This window comes from Macaca mulatta, chromosome 14, assembly GCF_049350105.2.
Source record: "Macaca mulatta isolate MMU2019108-1 chromosome 14, T2T-MMU8v2.0, whole genome shotgun sequence".
NCBI lineage: Eukaryota > Metazoa > Chordata > Mammalia > Primates > Cercopithecidae > Macaca > Macaca mulatta.
In genome coordinates, this window is record NC_133419.1 from 77,076,763 (window position 1) to 77,097,500 (window position 20,738).

Below are 20,738 nucleotides of genomic sequence, written 5' to 3' on the forward strand. Positions count from 1 at the left end.
TGCCTCGGTTTATCCGGAGCTGGCGGAGGCGGACTGGGGCGGAGCGGCGAAGCATCTTCATCACCCTGGGACCTCGGCCGGGAAGGGGCGGGGACCCAGAGGGGTGAGATGAGAGGGCGGGAGGGAGAGGGGTCGCAGAGGAAGCGCCGTGGGAGCTAGGCCCGTCCCGGTGGCCGCCGCACGTGCAGTTCGCGGCCCCGCGGGGTCCGGAGGGGGGCGCGGTGGCTCTAAGAGCCGCAGGTCCACAGAGGAAATCCGGCCTGGCCCCGATTTCCCAGCTGCTGGCGCCGCCGCACTTAACGCGGGGGCAAACAGGCGAGGTGACGGCGGGGCTGAATGCGGAAGGAAATGACCCTTCTCTGGCCCTGGGGCGGCCGCGGAGGGGGTTCCCCGCACCAAGCCGCCCGCTCTGGTGGGTCCTGGCAGGTCACTTTTCCTCTCCGAACTGTGCTTTAGCGTCTAGACCCGTACTCCTCCATCATCTGCGGGGCCCTTCAACAGCCTGTGAAATAGCACCATCAAAGTCCTCAGCTTTCGGACGGAGAAACTGAGGCTAGGGCGGGGGCAGTGTGTACACATGAAAACCAATTGTCTGAGACTAGTAAGGTCCCTATTTATAGTTGGGGAAACTGAGGCTCAGAAAGGTTAAGTGGCATGTCTAAAGTCACACAGCTTGTAAGAATCAGGGATTTGAGCCCACTCTGTCCATAAAGCCAAGTCTGCTTCAGTTTGGGCATTATCTTGGCCGATTTTTTAAAGTATTGTGCAAATATAGGGTGGCGGTATTGTCGTTTAGATCGGAGGTTGAAGCAGATCTTCCCCAAAGCCACCCCTCTTCTAGATGCCTTGTCCCCACCAAATCACAGGTACCCTGCTCTGCTGCCTGTGGGCTCCAGGATGCGGGTCCCTAGAGGAGAGGGGCCCTGGCTGTCCTCCAGGTCCTGGTTCTGGGGGTGGAAGTGTTTCTCTTCCCTGATGGTCTTCCACAGTGTTTCTCTTCCCTGATGGTCACCAGCCCTAGAGTGGGGTAGGGTGCCCCATTTTACAGGCATGAAAGTGACCACCCAGGGCCTTCTGGCAAATCAGGGTAAGGCTGGGCTCAGAAGTGGGATTTCCTGAAGTCCCTACAGTTACTGTCTTTTCTTCTGCCTGTTCAGTCTACTGTGGAGATGGATCTGAGCAGATGGGGTCAACCCAGAGAGGACAAGCTGTGACAGCAGGTGCCCCAGGGGCCTGACCTAGCCTTAGAGGAGGAAATCAGGGAAAGCTTCCCTAAGGAGGAGGCCTGAGCTGCACTGAGGGGATGGGCAGGAGGTGCAGGTAAGGAATCTCTCAGCAGGGCCTGGGAAAGGTATCCAAACCTCTTTCTCTTCCCTCTCAGCCACCCAAGGCCTCAGATCTATGTCCATAGGGTCCTAGCTGGTCCATCCAGCCCCCTCCCTGGTCTCTAATGCTCCATTTGGTCAAATGGAACCTCAGGGCCCCATCTGTAAAGTGGGAAAGATAGTAGCTACTACTTGGAGTTGGTGCTAGAACTAAGTGCAATGGATCCAGCTGGAGCCTGCACCCAGTGGTTGTTAGGCAACTTCTCACTGCCTTTATTGTGGCAGTTGGTGGATACTCCTCTATCCTGCGGGCTTCCTTTTCCAGGTCCCTGTCCAAGGGGCCAAATGTCCAGGAAAGTGCTTTGAAGCTGCCCTGCAGTATGAGCAGAGTGACTGGATCATTCGGGCAGTTCCTGGCCTTGCATATCGGACCAGCTCCCCGCCATCCAGGCCCAGGCTGACTGAGCACTGCCTCACCCTTCCTGGAGCTGCTACCAAACAGAAATCACTGGGCTATGGCAGAGCTTCTGCTAGGGCCCAGGAGGGCGGGGCTGGGGCTATGGTGGGCTGGGGGTGAGTGCCCTGCCTCTCACTCCCCCGCCCCCCAGAGGCTGTGGTTGTGGTTAGTCAGCTCGTGGGGTTCCACCTTACTCAGTGCCCGGATGGGGCTCCCCAACATTTGAGGCAGATGGGCAACCAAGTGTGCCCACCTGCTGCAGATGCCTCTGGGGACCAGAGGCTAAAAGCCGGGAAGCCCACAGGCTCAGCACCCCTTCCTTCATCTCTTCACTTCTTCGGCAGTCATGTTGTTGTGTGACTTCTGGCAGGTTGCTCGACCTTCCTGACCTCGGTTTGCTGACCTGAAAAGTGAAACTAATAACAGTACCCGGTGTATGAGAATGGCCTGTAACGACATGTGTGAAGTTCCTGGTTGCGGGGACCTTTGTTCAGTAAACACGACCTCTCTTCTCTGGTGGGCCCAGGACAATCGCTGAATAAAAATGTCCAATGCCTACCTTTTTGGAACTCCCGGGCCAGATGAGAGCACAGAGGATGATTCAGTCCAGAGGCCTTGAAGGCCAAGTCCGGGAGGCAGAGCTTGAGTTTGCAGGAGTAAGGGTGGGTGGAAACTAAGCAGACTCAGGCTTGCCTGGCAGCCTTGTGGAGGATCTTTTAAAGGCCACCAAGTCCAGCTTTCTTCTTCACCAGTGTCACTTAGCTTCTGCTGGCACACCTCCAGAAATGGGGAGTTCTCCTGGGCAGCCCATCAACAGACAGCTAAGGCTTCACGGTGTTGATATTTTTGTGGAAATGCTTCCATTCCTTCATGCATTGTCAGTGAAGATATAAGAGATGCATCTCTTCCTGTGTCCTCAGGACTACCATTCTGAGATGAAAAAATCCGCTCGGGCACCAAGTCAGGCTTAAGGCTCCCTGGGAGGATTTCACCTCAGGCCAGATTGAAACCTGAGGGTCCTACGCAGGAGCTAGTGGCCCAGAAAGGCGATGATGTGCACATCCTGTGTAACCTTGGACAAGCTGCTAAACCTCTCTGAGCCTTGCTGTCCTGATCTAACTGTAGAACCAGGGTGGAAAGGCCCATGGCACCCTAGACTGCCAATTTAGTCTCCACTGCTGTTTGCTGACTGCTCACTGTGGGTCAGTCCTTCATCTCATGTGGCAAATGAGAGTATAGGCAGCCTTCCAGTTAGGTGTCTTTATTCTCAATGACTGACCAGGAAACTCAGAGACCTTTATTCTCAATTACTGACCAGGCTCAGAGAGGTTAAGTAACTGCCAAAAGTCACACAGCACAGCTATGGAGCCAGTAATTGAACCAAGGTCTTCTGATTTTCAGGCCAGATCTCACTGCAGAGATGTCACTCCCTGCTTCTGCCCAGCACTCACATGAGCCCCTGAGAGTCTGGGAGTTACCTCATGAGCCCCTTCTGGGCCCTGCCTTCTAGGGCAAAACCCTGGGTTCCCCAGTTCTTCCCCTGACTCCCCTCACTTTCTCCCTAGGGCAAATGGGCTCAGGCCACACCATCTCTAGGCCACCTCCTGGAGGGGCAGGAGGATGTTATAAATGGCCCAGTGGTGGGGAGTAGCTGGTCTGTTGAGTGGGAATATCAAGGGCTTGCAGGACTGGGCCTGGGGCCAGGTTCTTTACTTATCCCCTGCCCATAGCTGTCCGATGAGGGGAGGCCTATCTCTGCCCCCATTTTACAGAGAGAGATGAAGCCTGCAGGGACTCTGTGACTTGCTGGAGGTCACACAGCGGACATGGTGGGCAGGCCCATCCAAGTCCTCAGGCTCCAAGTCCTCATTCGTGGCCAGAGAATGAGGGACTTAACTCTGCTGGTTTTCTGTTCTTGATGGAGGCACGAGGCACCCCCTCATGGAAGCACTTAGCGTTACCAAGGCAGGGGAAGCAGGTGCTGGTGAGGCCCCAAATACCCCACAACCACCACACGAAAGGCTCCTGGCTCAGAGTCCCGTCAGTGACTACTGTGGCTGAAGGGACTGGAGGCTCTCAGAGGCCCCAAGGGAGTTGGGGGGATGGACCAGGCAGGGCAGGATCAGAAGCGTCTCCACAACCTGATGCTGTGCTGAGCTGTGGACCATGAAACCGCAGCTTTCTGTAGCACTAGGCTGCTGGGAACCCGAGGGGTTGTGCCTTTGAGCCATGCAACTTTTTCCTCCGCTTTAACTGCTTAAAGGCTAAACCCGATGTACCCTTTTCTTGATGATCCAGTGTTTATCACTTTGGGCTTTGGTTATGGTCCATGAGGTCACAAAGTGTCATCTCCAAGGTACCAAAAACAGCAACAGAGCTAAGGCCAGGATGAGGTGGCTGCAAACACGTGAGCTCTTGAAAGCAGCACTCATAGGAGCAGGGCACCAGCACAGAGGAGGAGAGGTGGCCATGAATTTCAGAGAATCTTCCCTGCCTCCTCTACTCCCATGCCAAGAAATATGACAGATTCTAGGCCCAGAGAGGATGAGGACGTGGCCTGAGGTCACACAGTGGGCCAAGGGTCTGACTCTCTTCCTCCTCCACTTTCTTCCACAGGCCTCACGTGGGGTGCTCCTGGGTTCACAGAGCAACCCCTTCAGAGGTCTAGCCCAGTTCTTCTCAAGCTTTGGCAAGCATCAGAATCCCTGAGGGCTGGCTAAACGGATTGCCGGGCCCCACCCCAGAGAGCCTGGTTCAGTAGGTCAGAGGTGGGGCCCAGAATCTGCACCTCCAGCAAACCCTCAGTGGTGCTGATGCTGCCAGTCCTCAGACCACCCTTTGAGACGCACTGCTCCAGGGAAGCACCGCGCTGATGAGGAGCAGGCAGCCTCTGCGGTGGGGCTCGGGGCAGGCCCTGGCCTCTGCTCTCACAGTTGCCCAGTCTTCACCTATGAAGTGTGGATAACACCAGCTCCACACTGCATCGCAGAAACGAAGGAATGAAATGTAAAGGTTATGGTTAATAGAATTATTAATCTTTCTTACTGTGAGTAATTTCAAGTTGGGAAGGGAATAGGCTGGGCCAGGCAACTTTCTAATGCAGCTGTCATATTGCAACCCATTCAATCCTTAACTACACCCAAGAAGGTAGATATTATTATTATTATTATTATTAGCAGCAGCAGCAGCTCAATTTTGCAGATGACACGCGAGGAAATGCAGCAAGGATGAGTAATTAACTTAAGCTTGCACAGCCAGTATGGGTGAGTCCAGGCAGTGGGGCTCCAGCGCCTACCCACTGAATACTAGATCATATCGTCACTTGAAGGAGCATTAATGAGCCCAAAGAACAAATTATCTAAACGTTCTGTGTGTAGTTGTGTTCCCCCTCCCACCTTAGGTGGGGTGAGGAGGGGACTGAGAAGGGCAGAATAGAGGAAGAGAAGCAACCTGGGTTTCAGAGAGAGACCCACCCACATTCTCATCCTTGCCGTACCACTCACTGCTGTGTTACTTTGGGCTGGTGGCCTCACCTCTGAACCCAGTAGAGTGAGGGCAGCGATGGACAATGGACAGCTAGGGCAGTCTGAAGAGTGAGTGCACTTGTATTAAGCTGTTGCTCGCCAGTCAGTGGCACAGCTTGCGGTGCTCCCTGCCCAGGTCAGCATTTGAGGGTTTTGGCAGCAGCTATAGTCTTTGTGCTGGTTCGTTTCAGGGAGAGAGAAACGGTTTTGAAGCTTCCCCTGGCTGTGCTCAGGGGATGTAGGGAAGAAACCTGCCTGGAATGTAGCTGTGGCTGCCCCTCGGGGACAGTGTGGATGGGCAGCATGAGGGTACAGCGTTCCTCAGGAGGGCAGGTGGAAGCCCTCAAGGGGCAAGCGAGGGGGCGGAGGCCTGGGCACACCCAGTTGTCACAGGGACAGGGTCTTCTTAGGGACAGGTCACAGAGCCCCTATCTTGTCCTAGTCATGTTGCCATCTTCCTCATGACCATGGGGTGTTCCTAGAGTCCTTCAAGTACTGTCCATTGAGGGGAAGCTGAGGCTCTACAGGGGCAAGGAGGAGGCAAGAGCGGGGCTGCCCTCTCTGCTGCATTGGACTTTTACCCCTCCCCCATGGCATTTTTCCACCTGTTGATGAGACCCACATGCGCTCGCCCCACAGACACAGTGCACCTGCAGCAGCCCAGCCACAGCCGCACACACATCCTTCATATGCATCCTCAGAGGCAACACGAGATGCACAGGGTCACGACTCATGAAAACAACAAGCATGCATCGACCTCACACACAACTTTCACATAGGCACACACACGACTCACAAACATTCAGACATTTCAGAGACGCCCTCAAAAGTCACAGTCACCACACACCCTGCACAAATCCAACTCTCAATTAAACACCACACGTGCAAAACACAACACAAACATGCACATTGAGCATACACAGTGTACACACACTATATCCATATATCCTACACAAACACCACACTCACAAACATACCACACACATTGCACACAAACACAGCTCACAACCAGTATGTACATTGAAGACTTAAAATACCAAGGCTCCTCAAACCCAGTGCACCAGAACACACACAGCAGACAGAGAGCACAGATAAGCCTCTTGTCTGTGTGCATGGATGTGCACACACAAAGACACGTGAGCACGCCTGTATACACGGGCACGGGTGCACATGCTCATGGGAACTAGGCTGTCATCTCGCATGGCTCGTGACTCTGATTTTTCTCAGAAGCAGACCACACATAAGTCAAGTGGCTTCCACTAGGGCTGGTTTCCTGACATGAAAAAGGAAAGGAGGGGAAAGGACACAGTTTGGGCTAAATAAGTCAGACCGACTCCCTTGGCCTCCCAGGAATCTCATGATTAATCCAGCTGGGATGCTGTGAGCTTTGGGCCCTGGGAGCTGGGCTGGGGCTCCAGAATGCAGAGTTCTGTATCCTGTCTACTGAGGGATGGATGGCAGGCCTTGTCACCAAGCCAATCTCTCTGCAGGTCTGGAAGCTTAAAAAAGGGGTTATGTGGCCTCAGGGCTGCCACTCCCTGACTTCTTCTAGGCTGTGCGACTTCAGCCTGCTTGCCAGTTTTTCTCTCCTGTGATGCTGGGGTCAGGAGACCCGGGTTTGAGGCCTGAACCTGACTCCCCAAATCAAATTTGCCTCTGCTGGCATCAGTGACCACCTGGCCTCCTGGTGGATGGGCTGTGCTTCCTGCTGGCAGAGGCAGCACCTGCCTCCTGGGGGAACCTTCTGGGCAAGCCCTCTTGTACACGCCCCTGTTTCACAAGCCCCTTCTGGGCCTTCCAGGTTCCCTTCAGCTGTGGCCCCCTCCTCTCTTCTCCTCCTAGCCAGACCCACAAGGGAGCTAGCTACCTGCAAGAAAGCCACTCTTGCTGCCTCCATTGCCTCCACTCTCCACCTGCCTCCAGCTCCTCATTTCAACAAGCACATCCATGGCAGAACTGCTGTGGCTAGACCGAGGGACAGTGTCCAGGTCCCTTGGCTATGTTCTTCACAGCTTCCCCTCCTCCTTTAATGGCCCTCTTCCTGTGGCACCTTGGAACACCCGCTCCTGGCCCTCCTCTCTCCTCTCTTGCATCTCCTTCAGGATCCTGCTGCGGGCCCTTCTCTTCCTCCTCCTCCTCCTCTACCTGATCTCTAAACATGGAAGCTCCCGGAGCTCCCACTCACTCTTTGGCCTGGCGTTTTCTCCCCTGGCCCTTTCCCCAGGACTGCTTCCTGGCCCAGGATCTCTCTTTTCCCGCTCATTCACTCAGGCCCCACATGGCAGCCTGATGGAGTCTCTCCAAAACACAGGTTTGACCAGGTCACCCTCCTGCTTAAAAGCCTTTGATGGCCCAGGGCGTCTGAGTCCACGTCACACTTCCCGTTTTCCTGTCTCTTTCACGACACACAGGGGCCAGGTTCTATATCACAAACCCACATACATCCTCCACCATCTCCTCTCCCCTTTCCTGCTCTCCCCAGCTGTGCCCAGTTAGCTCTTTCGAAGTCCCTCTCCCTCTCTCTTTCTCCTGCCTCTCCCTCCCCCTCTCTCTCTTCCTTCCCATCTATCTCTCCCTCTTTCACCTGATTTAGAGTTACCAGAGGTGAGGGCTGCAGAAACTACATTGTGGGGTTTCCATACCACTAAAAAGAAAGAAAAAAAGCCGAGCCTCCAGTTCAAAAGGCTCTTCACTTCCCTGCTACGTAAGTCCAGGAGGCCGAATGAGAGGTCATGGTGGCTGTGGGAATAAACAGCCCTTCAGTGCGCTTCCCCAGGCGGGTGGCCAGAGTTCATTTGTTTCTCTGCCTTTTCACTCTTCCATGTCCAGCCTACCCTGCAAGTTCTGACCTTGACCTGGGTCCACAGCACACTCCGGCATCTGCCCCCTCAACTCCTCCATCCACATCCAGAGACCTGGCTGCTGGCCTTGGCTTCACCTGGCCTCACCTGCCCCATCCTCTGCACCCTACTCCAGCTCCGTTCGCTGGGCCCTACCTTGCAGCTGGTGACCTTGTCTGAGTCACCTTTTTCCATATAGTACTTGACTGGGGCCCATAAGGCCACCAGGGTGGTGCAGGTGGTGGGGGCTTTGGAGTTGAGGTCCAGTTCTGCCCCTGGCTTGCTGGGTGACCTTGGACTGAGTCTTAGTAGCTGCATCGAAAATAGAGCGAGAATAATCTTTGCCTTGCATGATGGAAGTGAGAGGTACGTTGCAGATATTCTATCCACATTAGTTCCTTCTTTCTAGTGAAATAAAGACCCTCCCATGGGCTGCCCACAGGGGAAGCCTTGGAGACAGTGCCTGGGGAGACCTGAGCCGGCCCTTTAAAGGGTTCCTGGACCTTGGATCAGTCTTGTAGTTGTTCTTTGGGTAACCACCAATGAACCAGGAAGCTGAGGCTCGGTGCTGGTGGCTTAGGGACAACATGGAGATCTGGGGACAAGGGAGTGATGGAAAAAGGATGGAAAAAGGTAAAGCAGCTTCCAGGGAAGGGACTCCTGGAAGGAGAACTGAGGCTTTAAAAAGTTCATGAAGTTTGGCTGCATGGTGAGCCATGATGCGCTGTCTTCTCTGGCTCCCAGAAATTCTTCACCGACTCTCCATTTCTCATTGGTGCACTGGGGAGTTGGATGTGGTTTTAGTTTCTGTCAAAGTGAAGAGTGTGGGCTCAAGGTGGACACATGGGAAGAACAGAGACTGCCCCCATGGCCAGCTCCCACCAGCCCATGTCTGTAATAACAATTCTGAAAATATGCTGAGAGGATATTGTGATATTCCTCAAGCTGGAAGGATTTTGTACCCGGACACAAAAGTGATGGGGAAGGTTATCTCTAGCCCGCTGGTTCCAGGCCTTAATGGGTAATTAAAACTACTGATAGGAATACTTTTTTAGAATAAAAACCCTCTAGGTTGAAATTGGGGATCTGAAGGACAAGATGGGCCAGGGCATAGGGATAGAAAGGGGCTGGGCAGCCAGGGGAGAGAGCTGGCAGGGCCAGCTGGCGGGGGCTCCTCAGCAAAGGCCCTTGGCCATCAGTAGTGCACACTTGCTAAGTCGAAAAGTGACGTCGCAAGATCTGTGCTGCAGGTAGACTAGTGGTGGGAATAGAGGCAAGAGAGCAGCATGAAGCCTGGTGCCCTTGCTGTGCACCGAAGTCGGAGACCATAGTGACGGGCTGCGCAGGACTTGATGACTGATTGTGGAGGTGGTGGAGAGTTGTCATGAGAAGGACAGGGAAGAGAGGGCCATCACCTGTTTCTGCGCCAGGAGACTAGGCAGAGCAGTCAGGGTAACCTGTGGCTCACCAGGAAATGTGCACAGATCAGAGATGCTTCTCCTGTCTGTGGATGGGGTAGTCACACCTGCCTCCCAGGAGAGAGTGTGATAGGCCACAGGAGCCAGCATCCGGGAAAGAATGGTATCAAATGATCACCTATGCGTTATGTCATAGAAAATGTCAGTGTCTGGAGGCTGGACACATCCTGGACACATGCCAACTTGGGCCAGTCCTTTCCAGTGGGGAGGGGACCCTGAGATCTGCTGTTTCACATGCACAGGGGCCAGGTTCCATATCCTTGAGCCCACACTCTGCACGTTGACAGAGCCTAAAACCACATCCAGCTCCCCAGTGCGCCAGTGAGAAATAGAGAGCTGTTGAAGAACTCTCTCTGTGCTTCAGTCATTCAGGGAGGTTCCCCATGTGGGACTCCTCCGTGGGGTGCCCCATCACTCCGTGTATCCCCCTCCTCCCTCTCCCTGCTGAGCCCCGGGAGCCTGTGGGCTGGGGAGGGGTGGGGAGGAGTCCACGAGTCTCCAGGGTTGCCCGAGGGGCTCCTGGTTGACTCTGGAACAACTTGCCTGCCCCCTAGTGGATGGCTCAAAGAGTCTCTCGGGCCGCGGAAACCTGCGCTGGTCCTGATGGACTGGGGCCTCCAGCAAGAGGGACTTGTGCAAGGAAGTCCAGGTCACAGCCTACATGGGAGGTGGCATGGCCAGCCCTTGAGAAGGAGCCGGGCTTGGGTGTCCCACAGCCCCGGTGAACGCAGCAGCCCACTTGGCTAGTCAGTCTTCTCTCAGAGCCTCGTGTCCTCACGGCTTAATGAAGATGCAGGGTCCTGAGACAGTGCACACAGCAGGCGTTCAGTACATGTGTGGCCTTTCCCTCCAGCTCTGTGTCACTTCACCTCCCTCTTTGTGAGAGTGTAGACTCCACTCTGTCTTTTGAGCAAATCTGGATTGTCATGCACATGGATTTCCTTAAAGGGAGGCTCACCTGCCTCCACAGTGGCCTCCTTCACCTTCCCTGGTCTGTCATATTTCTTTCCCACTGAACTTTACTGGCCAGACACTGGGGTCACACAAACAGGGTTCAGACCCACCTTTGCCCTCCAGAAGCCCCCTTCTGCAGGGAGAGGCTGACACAAGACCATACCTAGAGTGTAGTCAGTGACGGACAGGGTGGCCCAGGGCTGAGGGGCCAGAGGAGGTACCCCTCCCACAGCACATTGGGGTGAAAGGGATTGTGTCAGGGAAGGCTTCCTGGAGGAATTGGCAGAGGAACAGAGATTTGGAGAGGAAGGAGTTAGCCAGGAGTGGGAAACAGGGAGCTGGGAAAGAGCCTCCAGGCCCGTACAGGGGTTGGAGGTGAGGGCGTCCATTGCAGCATGAGGGCAGTGGTGAGGGGAGGCAGGGCTGCAAGGGGAGCCATGAGCTGACATGCTGCCTGTGCCTGGTGTGCCGGGATCCCAGCTAAGCATCAGATCAACCAAGCCCAGATGCAGAGAACAGCAGAGGAGAAACCAGGAAGGCGACCTCAGGGGCTGGCATTGCTGGAAGGGAGATTATGTATTAGACGCCTTTGGGCTAGTTAGTTCCTTAATTTGTTCATTCATCAATTCAGCTTTCTAGTACATGCCTCTTCCTGGGCATTGGACTGAAGGAAGGAACTAGATAAGGTCCCTCCTGTCAAGTGAGGGTCAGGCATGGCAGCTACTAATTCCATACCGAGGAGGATTGGGAAAGGGTTTCAGGAAGAGGTGGCATTTTAGCTAGACTTTGAAGGATGTAGAGGCATTCACCAGGTGTTGAAAAAGGGACAAGGTCATCTCGGTAGAGAAAATAACAAGAGCAAAGATGTAGCATCATGAGGGGTTTGCAGAAGAGTAAGGAGTGTGTCATAGCCAAAGAGTTGGTTGTGTAGGGGGCAGATGAGGTGGGGCCAGCCTATGTAGGGCTAAAGTATTTGGACTTTTCTAAGGAGTCCATCCCAAAGTGTGCCCACCTGAAGAACCAGGGACCAAACAATTCCAGATCACCCAGCCCTGCAAGGACCTTCTGGAAGCCCATAGCTCCATCTGCCATAGCAAGAACCCAACCTCTAGAAATGTCCCCTTGCTGGGAATGTACTCCAAGGGACAGGTGAATGGTCACAGGCTGCTGAGGGGAAGGCAGGGGCCTTCATTGGCACCAGCTGGCATTGACTCATCATGTAAGCCATGACTTGGGGCTGTATCTCTGGGGTCCTGTCTGAACATGTCCATGGAAGCCCATGCGAATGCTGGGCTGGCTCCTCCTGAGGATTTCCTCAGCCTCACCTGAAAGGTGCTATCCTCACTCCTGTTCTGCAGAAGAGGAACTTGTGTGCTCACTGAGGCTGCCTCCCCTGGGAACCCTCCAGGGACCATTGCTGTTTTTCTGGGCTTTTGTAGCCCTGCATCACCACCTCAGATCGGAGACAGATGGGCTGACACATACAAGGCACTTCACCCTCGAAGCCTCCAGTTCCTCATCTGTAAAGTGCACAAATAACTCTCATTTTAGAGGGTGGGCACGGTTTAGTCAGTGTGCGTGAAGCACCTGCCACACACCTGGCACATAGCAGGTAGCAGGTAAATGGGGAATAAATGAGACATAAAGCCTCCCAGGAGGAAACGGCCAGCCCTGGACTGGGGCACGATGCAGGATCCAGGTGGGCATGGGCCTATCTTCCTTTGTCCCTAACTGATGGAGGAAGGTTGGAGAGAGGTGAGAACCCTGGTGTGTGTTGGGGGAATATGGTTTGGCTGCGTCCCCACCCAAAACTCGTCTCGAATTGTAATCTGAATTGCGTGTCAAGGGAGGGACCTGGTGGGAGGTGATTGGATCATGGGTGGGGGATTTCCCCAGGCCAGTCTCATGGTAGTGAGTGAGTTCTCATGAGATCTGATTGTTTGATAAGTGTTGGGCACTTCCGCCTTCTCTCTCTCTATCTCCCTGGACACCATGTAAGAGTTGCCTTGCTTCCTCTTTGCCTTCTGCCATGATTGTAAGTTTCCTGTGGCCTCCCCAGCCATGCAGAACTGTGAATCAATTAAACCTCTTTTGTTTATGAATTACCCAGTCTTAGGTAGTATCTTTATAGCAGTGTGAAAACGGACCAATGTAGGGAGTCTAGTTACATGCAGTATGTCAGCTTTGGAGCCAGAGTTTCCTCCTAGAGTCCTTAGGAGCCTCTAAGAACAGAGCTGACTCAGCCTCTCTCAGCAACGGCAGTTCAGGGAGTGAGCAGAGGGGCGAGAGCTGCTCCCACCATACAACCTTCCAGAGGGCCCAAGAGCACGAAGACCCATGGCTGAATCTAGTCACACCCTGACAAACAGCACACATGCACACAACAGGTACTTGGACACACATCACACATATGGGCACACATGGTATGCACACAGATACATGTGCCACTGCCCCAGATTTTGGGACAGGAGGGGATGTACCACTGCCCCAGATTTTGATGCTCAGACATGCTCAGACATATAACATACACAGTAAAACTGCATACATGTAGACACACCAAAGCCATAAATGCATATACACAGAAACACACGGACACATAAATGCACATATACATAGACAACGTGCACAGATGTCTACAGACGAGCACATACATGCAGACACAGACACAATGACAACCCACACATGTCCACAGGTACAGGCACAGGCTCACTGTCACTTGCCTGCAAAGGGCCCTTTGAGCTCCGGCGTCCACTTAAATATACAAGGTCACACAGATCTGTTCACCCACCCCACCCCCCCCAAGTCACATCTGCACTACACTTCTCAGTCGAGTGTGTGTTCACACGCACTGCCTCCTTGATCTAACAGCAGCCTCGTAAGGCAGTTAGGGCAGGGGCCTGGGCCCTCCTGTGCAGTGAGGAACAGAAGGCCTAGAGGCACCAACAGACCAGCCTGGGCCACTCGGCGCCTGGCAGGTGTCTTAGTCAGCTTGGGCTGCTGTAACTGAGTAACACAGATTGGAGGGCTTCAACAATAGATATTTGCTTCTCACCGTTTTGGAGCTTGGAAGTCCCAGATCAAGTTGCCATCAGGGCCTGGTGTTGGTGAGGCCTCTCTTACAGGTTCACAGATGGCCCCTTGTTGCTGTGCTCTCCCTTGGTGGAAAGAGCTACCTCACTGGCCTCTTCTCACAAGGGCACTAATCCCGTTTGTGAGGGCTCCAGCCTTATAATCTCATCACCTCCCGAAGGTACCACCTCCTAAACCATCACATTGGGACTGGGGTTTTGACATAGGAATGTGGGCGGAGAACACAGGCCTTCAGTCCACAGCAGTGAGAAAGAGGAGTCCTGGTCGAGCTCTGGTCTCTTCCTGTCCAGCTGTGGTGCCAGGGCACGAATCCATGCATATGCTCATGGATGCTCACGGCAGACACACAGCTATGCACCCAGAGGGGCTTTAGGAGTCACCTAGACCACATGCTCATTTTACAGATGAAGAAACTGGAGCCCCAAGAGAAAATCCGTAGGCCTAAAGGGGGCCACCCAGAGGGCCTGTGGAGAAACCAGGGCCACATCTCTGTCCCTGTCCCCACAGCTGTACCACATGCACAGACATAATCACACACAAGCCATGGGCACATTCCACAGACACATGTGTGCAGATCCTCCCTGCTCAACACTCCTGCAGGCTCGCAGGGCCAGGTGTGGTGTTTCCACAGTCCCCTCATTTAACTCTCATGATGGTATGGGATGGAAGAGTAACCGGCTCTGTTTTGCATTTGAGCAAACTGAGGCATAGAAAGGTTAGGCCCAAAGTTGCACAGGTAGAGACAGGCAGTGGCATCTCCCAAAGCCAATTCTACATACATCATCACATCCTTACATACCTCTTTTTTCTTATATGTGCGTGTGCGTGCGCGCGCGCGCACACACACACACACACACATACGGGCACCCTGGCCTCTGTGGGCACAGCGGCCCTCAGGCAGAACATTTTCCCAACAACCACCAGTTCAGTTCAAAGTTTTTGTGCCAGTTCTCCCATCCTAAAGGGTCTTTTGAGGAAAGGATACATTTGTTTGGGGTTTAACCTGCCCGCTTGATCCATGCCCCTCTCCCCTCAGTTTGGAAAATGAATTCCACGTGTGCCTGATCTTGCCTGCTCTGAAATCACCCGCGGATATTTGGTGAACACTCTTTGATGTTAGAAGCCAATTTAATAAGTTGGCTGTTGAGTTTTTTTTTTTTTTTCCTGTAAGACAGAACTCTCATCTCATTTTCCTGAGATCTGAGGAATTCTCACCTTCCCTCCTCCATCTTGAGTTTCTGAATTCCTGTGTCCCAAGGCCTGGACTCATGACACAGTGCTCACAAGACGCCCAAAGGTTTAGGCTGGCTTGGGGAGAAAGGCAGGGAAGGAGGCAGCGTACTTTGAGCATTTCCTAAGGGAAATGCGAACACAGGGCCAGGCCCTGTGTTAGAAGCTCTGAATCCTCTCAATGCCCCTTTTAGAGATGACAAAACAGATATGTTGCAAGTGGGAGGCCCAGCTGAGCCTGGAGCCCTTGTCTGCTGGGCTTCCCTTCCTCGTCCCAGCCTTGCTTCTGCCGGAAGCAGTTGTGCCACCTGGGGCAAATGACCTCCTCCCCCCTGGGCCTTGGGCCCTGCAGCTAGACAGTGGGCACAGGGCTCCTCAGGGTCTGCTCTCATGGTAATGAGCTCTCTGCATCAAAACCATTTGCTGAGAACAAAGCACCATGTGAAAGGAGGAGAGGGTTTCTATTTTTATTATTTTTGTGTCGAGAGGCAAGTTCAGCTCTAGGATTCGTATGGGAATGCATCAGTTACTATCACTCTGGGCACTTACGGTTTGGCCACCAGGGAGCTCAGCAAGGAAGTCTTTGAAGGAAGTGGAGCAGGGAGGGGAAGGGGGTATACGCAGGAGGCTCCATGCTGGTGCAGGCACCTGCCCCACACCGTTCTCCTCAGGGCCTGGCCAAGGTCTTCCGTGTCCTGACAGGCTTTGGCAAAGGCCACCTTGATTTCTTGGTTTATGAAGTCTTACCAAGGGTCTCTGGGGAAAAAGGAGAAACAAGAATCATAAAGCGACCACTGAAAGCCGCAGTCGTGGGTATTTACAGCCCCACCCTGCTGACGGGGTGCTCCTTTCACTTCCTTCGTGCTCCTGGGCCCCGAGCAGCCTGGCTGTGGGCACCTGCCCTACCTAGAACTTTAGGGATCTGAGGCTGGGAAAGGTGAAGTGTCTTCTCCAAGGCCGTGCCGTCGCTGACTCATCCTCAGGTGCGGCTTCAAGCACAGTGGCCTCCTAGGAGATAGGGAGTTACCCCAGCTTCCGCCCCTACTCAGGACATCATCTTGGGAGGTTGGGAGGCCATGGTGAGGGCTTCTGTGACTCCCAGATATTATACAGATCCAGGGTAGGGACCCTGGACTCCTGCACACTTCCCTTTTCTCACTTGCTGCCCACAGGTGCCGGGAACAGGGTGGAGCTGGGTCACTGCTGTTACCCAGAGAAGAAAGCCAGGCTCCGAGGGACAGCCAGGGTCTCACAGCAACCCGGCTGGCAGGGGAGGTTTTTGCACCTGTTTGGCGAGGGCAGAGAGAGGGGGCCACTGTGTGGAGTGTCTCTGTGATGTCTGGTGAAAAGTGCTTCCATGGGTACTGCTGCTTGAGTCGGTGGCTACACCAAGACATGGTTACTGGGGTGGGGGGGCCTTTGTCCCCTCCCCCAATCTCCACCAGCCTCCTCAAAATCCCCGGAGAGAAAGACAAATCACTTCTGCAGATATGGGAAATACATAAAGTGGGGATAAAAACACTTTTAGGAAACTTGGCTTCAAAAAAATAAAAATCAGATTATAACATACAGTGCAAGCAAAAATTTGATAACTGCTTTATAAATGTGGCTCCAAGACAAGTTCCCATCCAGCCTGTCCTGAGCCCCTCCTGCAGAGATTCTGTGTGTGTGTGTGTGTGTGTGTGTGTGTGTGTGTGCGTGTGTCTGTGACCTCATCTCTAGACAAGTAGAGGGGCATGTGGTGTTCCACACCCATGACAAGTGTGTGCACCCGGCGAGCTCACATGCAGGACTGGGGTGCAGAGACCCTCCCCTGCCTGCGTGGAGGTCTGGGAGGCTCCCATGTCAGGTGGTGCCCACTGTGACTTATCTCCACCCTCCTCCCTCCCTCTGAGCCAAGAAGATGAAAACATTTCTGGCACTTTCTAAAGTTTCTGTCCAGGAGTGGAAAAGCCATCAGCTGAGGGGGCGTAGGATGACAAATGGCTGCCAGATCTGCAGGTTCCCGGTTCTGAGACAGGATGGGCTGGGTGAGGACTGGGAGCTGGGCTTTTCAGTAGTGCCTGAAAGGACAGACCAGGGCAGGGGACTTGATGGAAGGTGGCTGGTGTGTAGGAGACTCAAGAGGTCACATTCCCTGGGTGCTGAGCACCGATGGACAGATGTGCCAATGCCTCGGCAGTCCAGGATCTCCTGAGTCTTATGTGGGCAGGGCAAGCTCCGCCAACTGGCAAACAAGAAATGTCAGTAGTTACAAGTGCTGTGGAGGCCACCACACTGGGAAATGAGCTGGAGGGTGACAGCAGGGCCTGTCTAGAGTGTGTGACCTGTGCCACCTCCTGACTGAAGCAGCATTTGACTGAGACCAGGATGACAAAGGGCATTCCAGGTACAGGAACAGCAAGAGCAAGCGGCCGGAGGTAGGAAGAACACGGTGTGCTTTCGGGAGGAGGCCCATGAGCAGCTGGTGAGCAGCAGAAGGTGGCAGGAGAGGCCGGGCCGAGAGGCAGTCACTGGCTGGACAGCGCAGGGCCTTGGAGGCTGCATGAAAGGTTGCTTAGTCTCAGGGCGATGGGACGGCCCAGAAGGGTTAACAGCAGCAACCTGTCCTGTCCATCATGTCTGTGGCTTTTGTTATTGTTGTTGTTTTGAGACAGAGTCTTGCTCTGCTGCCCAGGCTGCAGTGCAGTGGCACGATCTCAGCTCACTGCAACCTCCACCTCCTGGGTTCAAGCGATTCTCCTGCCTCAGCCTCTCAAGTAGCTGGAATTACAGACGCCCACCACACACCTGGCTAATTTTTGTGTTTTTAGTAAAGATAGGGTTTCTCCATGTTGGCCAGGCTGGTCTCCAACTCCTGACCTTAAGTGACCTGCCCGCCCCGGCCTCCCAAAGTGCTGGGATTACAGGCATGAGCCACCACGCCCAGCCCATGTTTGTGTTTTTAAAAGATAATTCTGGCTGCCAGGTAGAGATGGATGGAAGGGAACTGTCTAGGAGCCCTGCGGCGGGCCACCTGAGAGGGGTGGTGGCTTGGGCCAGGGTGGAGGCATGGAGGTGGAGAAGCCAGCCAGAGAAGGGATGGGTGATGGAGTGGGGGCTGCTAGGCACACACACATGCTGTGTGCAGGATCTGAGCCTGAGGCCTGGGTCGGGGCAAGGACGCCCACCTGCCTCCTCAGAGGCTCTGGAGGCTCCAGACTTGCTAATGGATGGGGGTAGGTGTGGAGATGCCAGGAGCCCGGGTTGGTGTTGGGCTGTCTGACTGAGGATGTTGGAGGACCAGGTTTCAAGGGTTGCTGGAGCTTTGCAGTCTGTGGTGCTAAGAAGCCCCAGAAGGAATCATTGAGTGAGCAGCCAGAGCGACGGGAGCCTGGTGCCCAGTGGGGTGGGAGCTCGAGGTGTGTACTGGGTGTCGTTAGTGTCTGGGTAGCAAGGGAGGCCCCAAGAAGGGGAGGATGAGCTCGTGCCAGAGGAGAAGGCCAGGGAAGAAAGAGTTTTTAGGAAAAGGAGGGCAGCAGAGTGAACACTGCTAAGCAGTCAAGTTGGGAACTAAAACTGCCCCTGGATCTGGTGACATGGACAGAGGTCACTGGAGACCTTTCGAAGAGCCCTCTGGCCTGAGGGGGTGGAAGTCAGACTGTGGGGGCCGGGGAGGGAGTGGGAGGTGAGGAAGTGAAGTCAGCGGCAGCCGCCAGCTTCTGAGAAGTTGAGTTCTGAGTGGAGACGAGCAGTGGGGTGGGGGCTGGTAGGGAGGCAAGGCCAGAGGAGGGCTTACTCCTCAGGACACAGGGAGGAGAACAGGAGGAGAGGCCCTCCACGTAAAGGAAGGGAGAAGAGGACCATGGGGGAGCTGAGGACCGAGTCCAGCCGAAGAGCCCAACGGGCCCAGACAGGAGCAAGATCTGCCACACAACAGTCAGGGCCAGGCCTGAGCCCTGTGTTCACACCACGCTGCCTGCCCTGTGTTCACACCACACTGCCTGCCCTGTGTTCACACCACGCTGCCTGCCCTGTGTTCACACCACACTGCCTGCCCTGTGTTCACACCACGCTGCCAGGCCTGAACCCTGTGTTCACACCACGCTGCCTGCCCTGTGTTCACAGCACGCTGCCAGGCCTGAACCCTGTGTTCACACCACACTGCCTGCCCTGTGTTCACACCACGCTGCCAGGCCTGAACCCTGTGTTCACACCACGCTGCCTGCCCTGTGTTCACACCACGCTGCCAGGCCTGAACCCTGTGTTCACACCACACTGCCTGCCCTGCAGGCCATCCATCACTCTGCAAAGGAGGAGGGCCCCAGCCACGTGAATCCCTTTCCACCAGCACAAGCTGGTTCTCCCCGAGAGGCTGGTGTGTCCCTGTGAAAAGGGTGTCCCTGTGTGTCTGCACCCCAGGAGGCTCGCCGTCCTACACTGGCATCTGCCCACACACTCACTCTCTTTCCCTCCCTCCCTTGTTGGGAGCCCCTCGGGACCCTGATGTGTGTGTGGCAGGGGGAACTCAGATGAACGAGAGCAACTCCTGCCCTGAGGCACTGCTGTGCCCCAGGCTTCCTGGGGTCCCAAGGCCTTGGCCCCCCAACAGCAGGAAGGGAAAGGCGATGGCTGCTGTGACCTGCCCTGTTCACATCAGTTCCACCTGGTTGGATGATACTCAGCCTGGGCTGCTCCAACTCTGGTCCCTTCCCAGGAAGCCCATATTGCTTGTCTATGAGGGATGGAAAGGGGTGGCCTTGGGTGGGGGGCCATCTTGGAAGAACTGAGCAGAGCCCGTTGGAAGTTTTGATGAAGGGTACATTCTGGGCAGAGAGATAGCGAGCCTGAGCTCTGGCCCAGGCACTGATGTGGTGGTGCTGTAGCACGCCAGGTGGGGCCTTGCCCTTCCCCAAGCTCAGCCTCCCCACCGGTGCAATCAGCCAGTCAGCCTCTATGGTCCCTGGGACCTTCTTGGCAATTGGCAACACCTGTGCCCCTTGCCCTCCGACTCTCTGCAGACTGCCTGCCCACGGATGGGATGGAAGGGAGTAAGGAACAGCACTTTGAAGTAAAATGTTATTAACTTTTCTCTCTTCCCCAACCCCATCCATGTTGCCCTCAGTGAGGGACATGGGTTCTAGGGGACAGAGAACAGAGGGAAGAGACAAATCACCAAGCAGGCACAAGCACTCTGAGAATCTGCTTCACATGGCTCCCCAAATGTGGGTGCTCTTTTTATCTAAAAATTCCTTATCTGCAGAAATAGTCTGAATAGCAATAAATGCCTGATAATGTTTACCAAATCATGACCTGTAGTCAGTTCAAAATGGAAAGACTGCATTCTCTGCAATAGAGATAGGCTTTGCAAATCCCGGAGCGTCCACATGTTGCAATTCAGATGCAGTCACTGCGGGTATGTTTATGGGTTTTTTTGTTTATCGTTTTTTGAGTCAGAGTTTTGTTCTTGTCACCCAGGCTGGAGTGTAATGGCACGGTCTCCTCTCACTGCAACCTTGGCCTCCTGGGTTCAAGCGATTCTCCTGCCTCAGCCTCCCAAGTAGCTGGGACTACAGGCACCCACCACCATGCCCAGCTAATTTTTGTATTTTTAGTAGAGATGGGGTTTCACCATGTTGGCCAGGTTGGTCTTGAACTCCTGACCTCAGGTGATCCACCTGCCTCGACCTCCCAAAGTGCTAGGATTACAGGCGTGAGCCACCGTGCCTGGCCTACTGCGGGTATGTTTATAAAGTACTGCGAACAATACAGGAAGGTGCTCAGGACAGTGAGCTGAGGGCACAGGTCGGGATGAGAAGTGATCTGGGCCGCATGACCTCATGCACGCCAAGCACTTGAGA

The 20,738-nt window shown here is 54.4% G+C and overlaps 1 protein-coding gene across 1 annotated transcript in view; it reads right to left on the bottom strand.

The window, feature by feature from the left end:
- Window positions 1-155: 155 nt before the first annotated feature.
- LOC100430188 (guanylate cyclase D-like) overlaps window positions 156-20,738 on the bottom strand; it is a 55,366-nt gene continuing 34,783 nt past the window's right edge. The window contains 10 exon segments of the mRNA XM_077964895.1: window positions 156-227; window positions 472-553; window positions 871-1,001; window positions 1,594-1,698; window positions 2,036-2,185; window positions 8,303-8,458; window positions 8,610-8,741; window positions 9,808-9,914; window positions 10,943-11,001; window positions 15,448-15,654. Of these exon segments, the coding sequence (XP_077821021.1) occupies window positions 156-227; window positions 472-553; window positions 871-1,001; window positions 1,594-1,698; window positions 2,036-2,185; window positions 8,303-8,458; window positions 8,610-8,741; window positions 9,808-9,914; window positions 10,943-11,001; window positions 15,448-15,654 (1,201 nt within the window).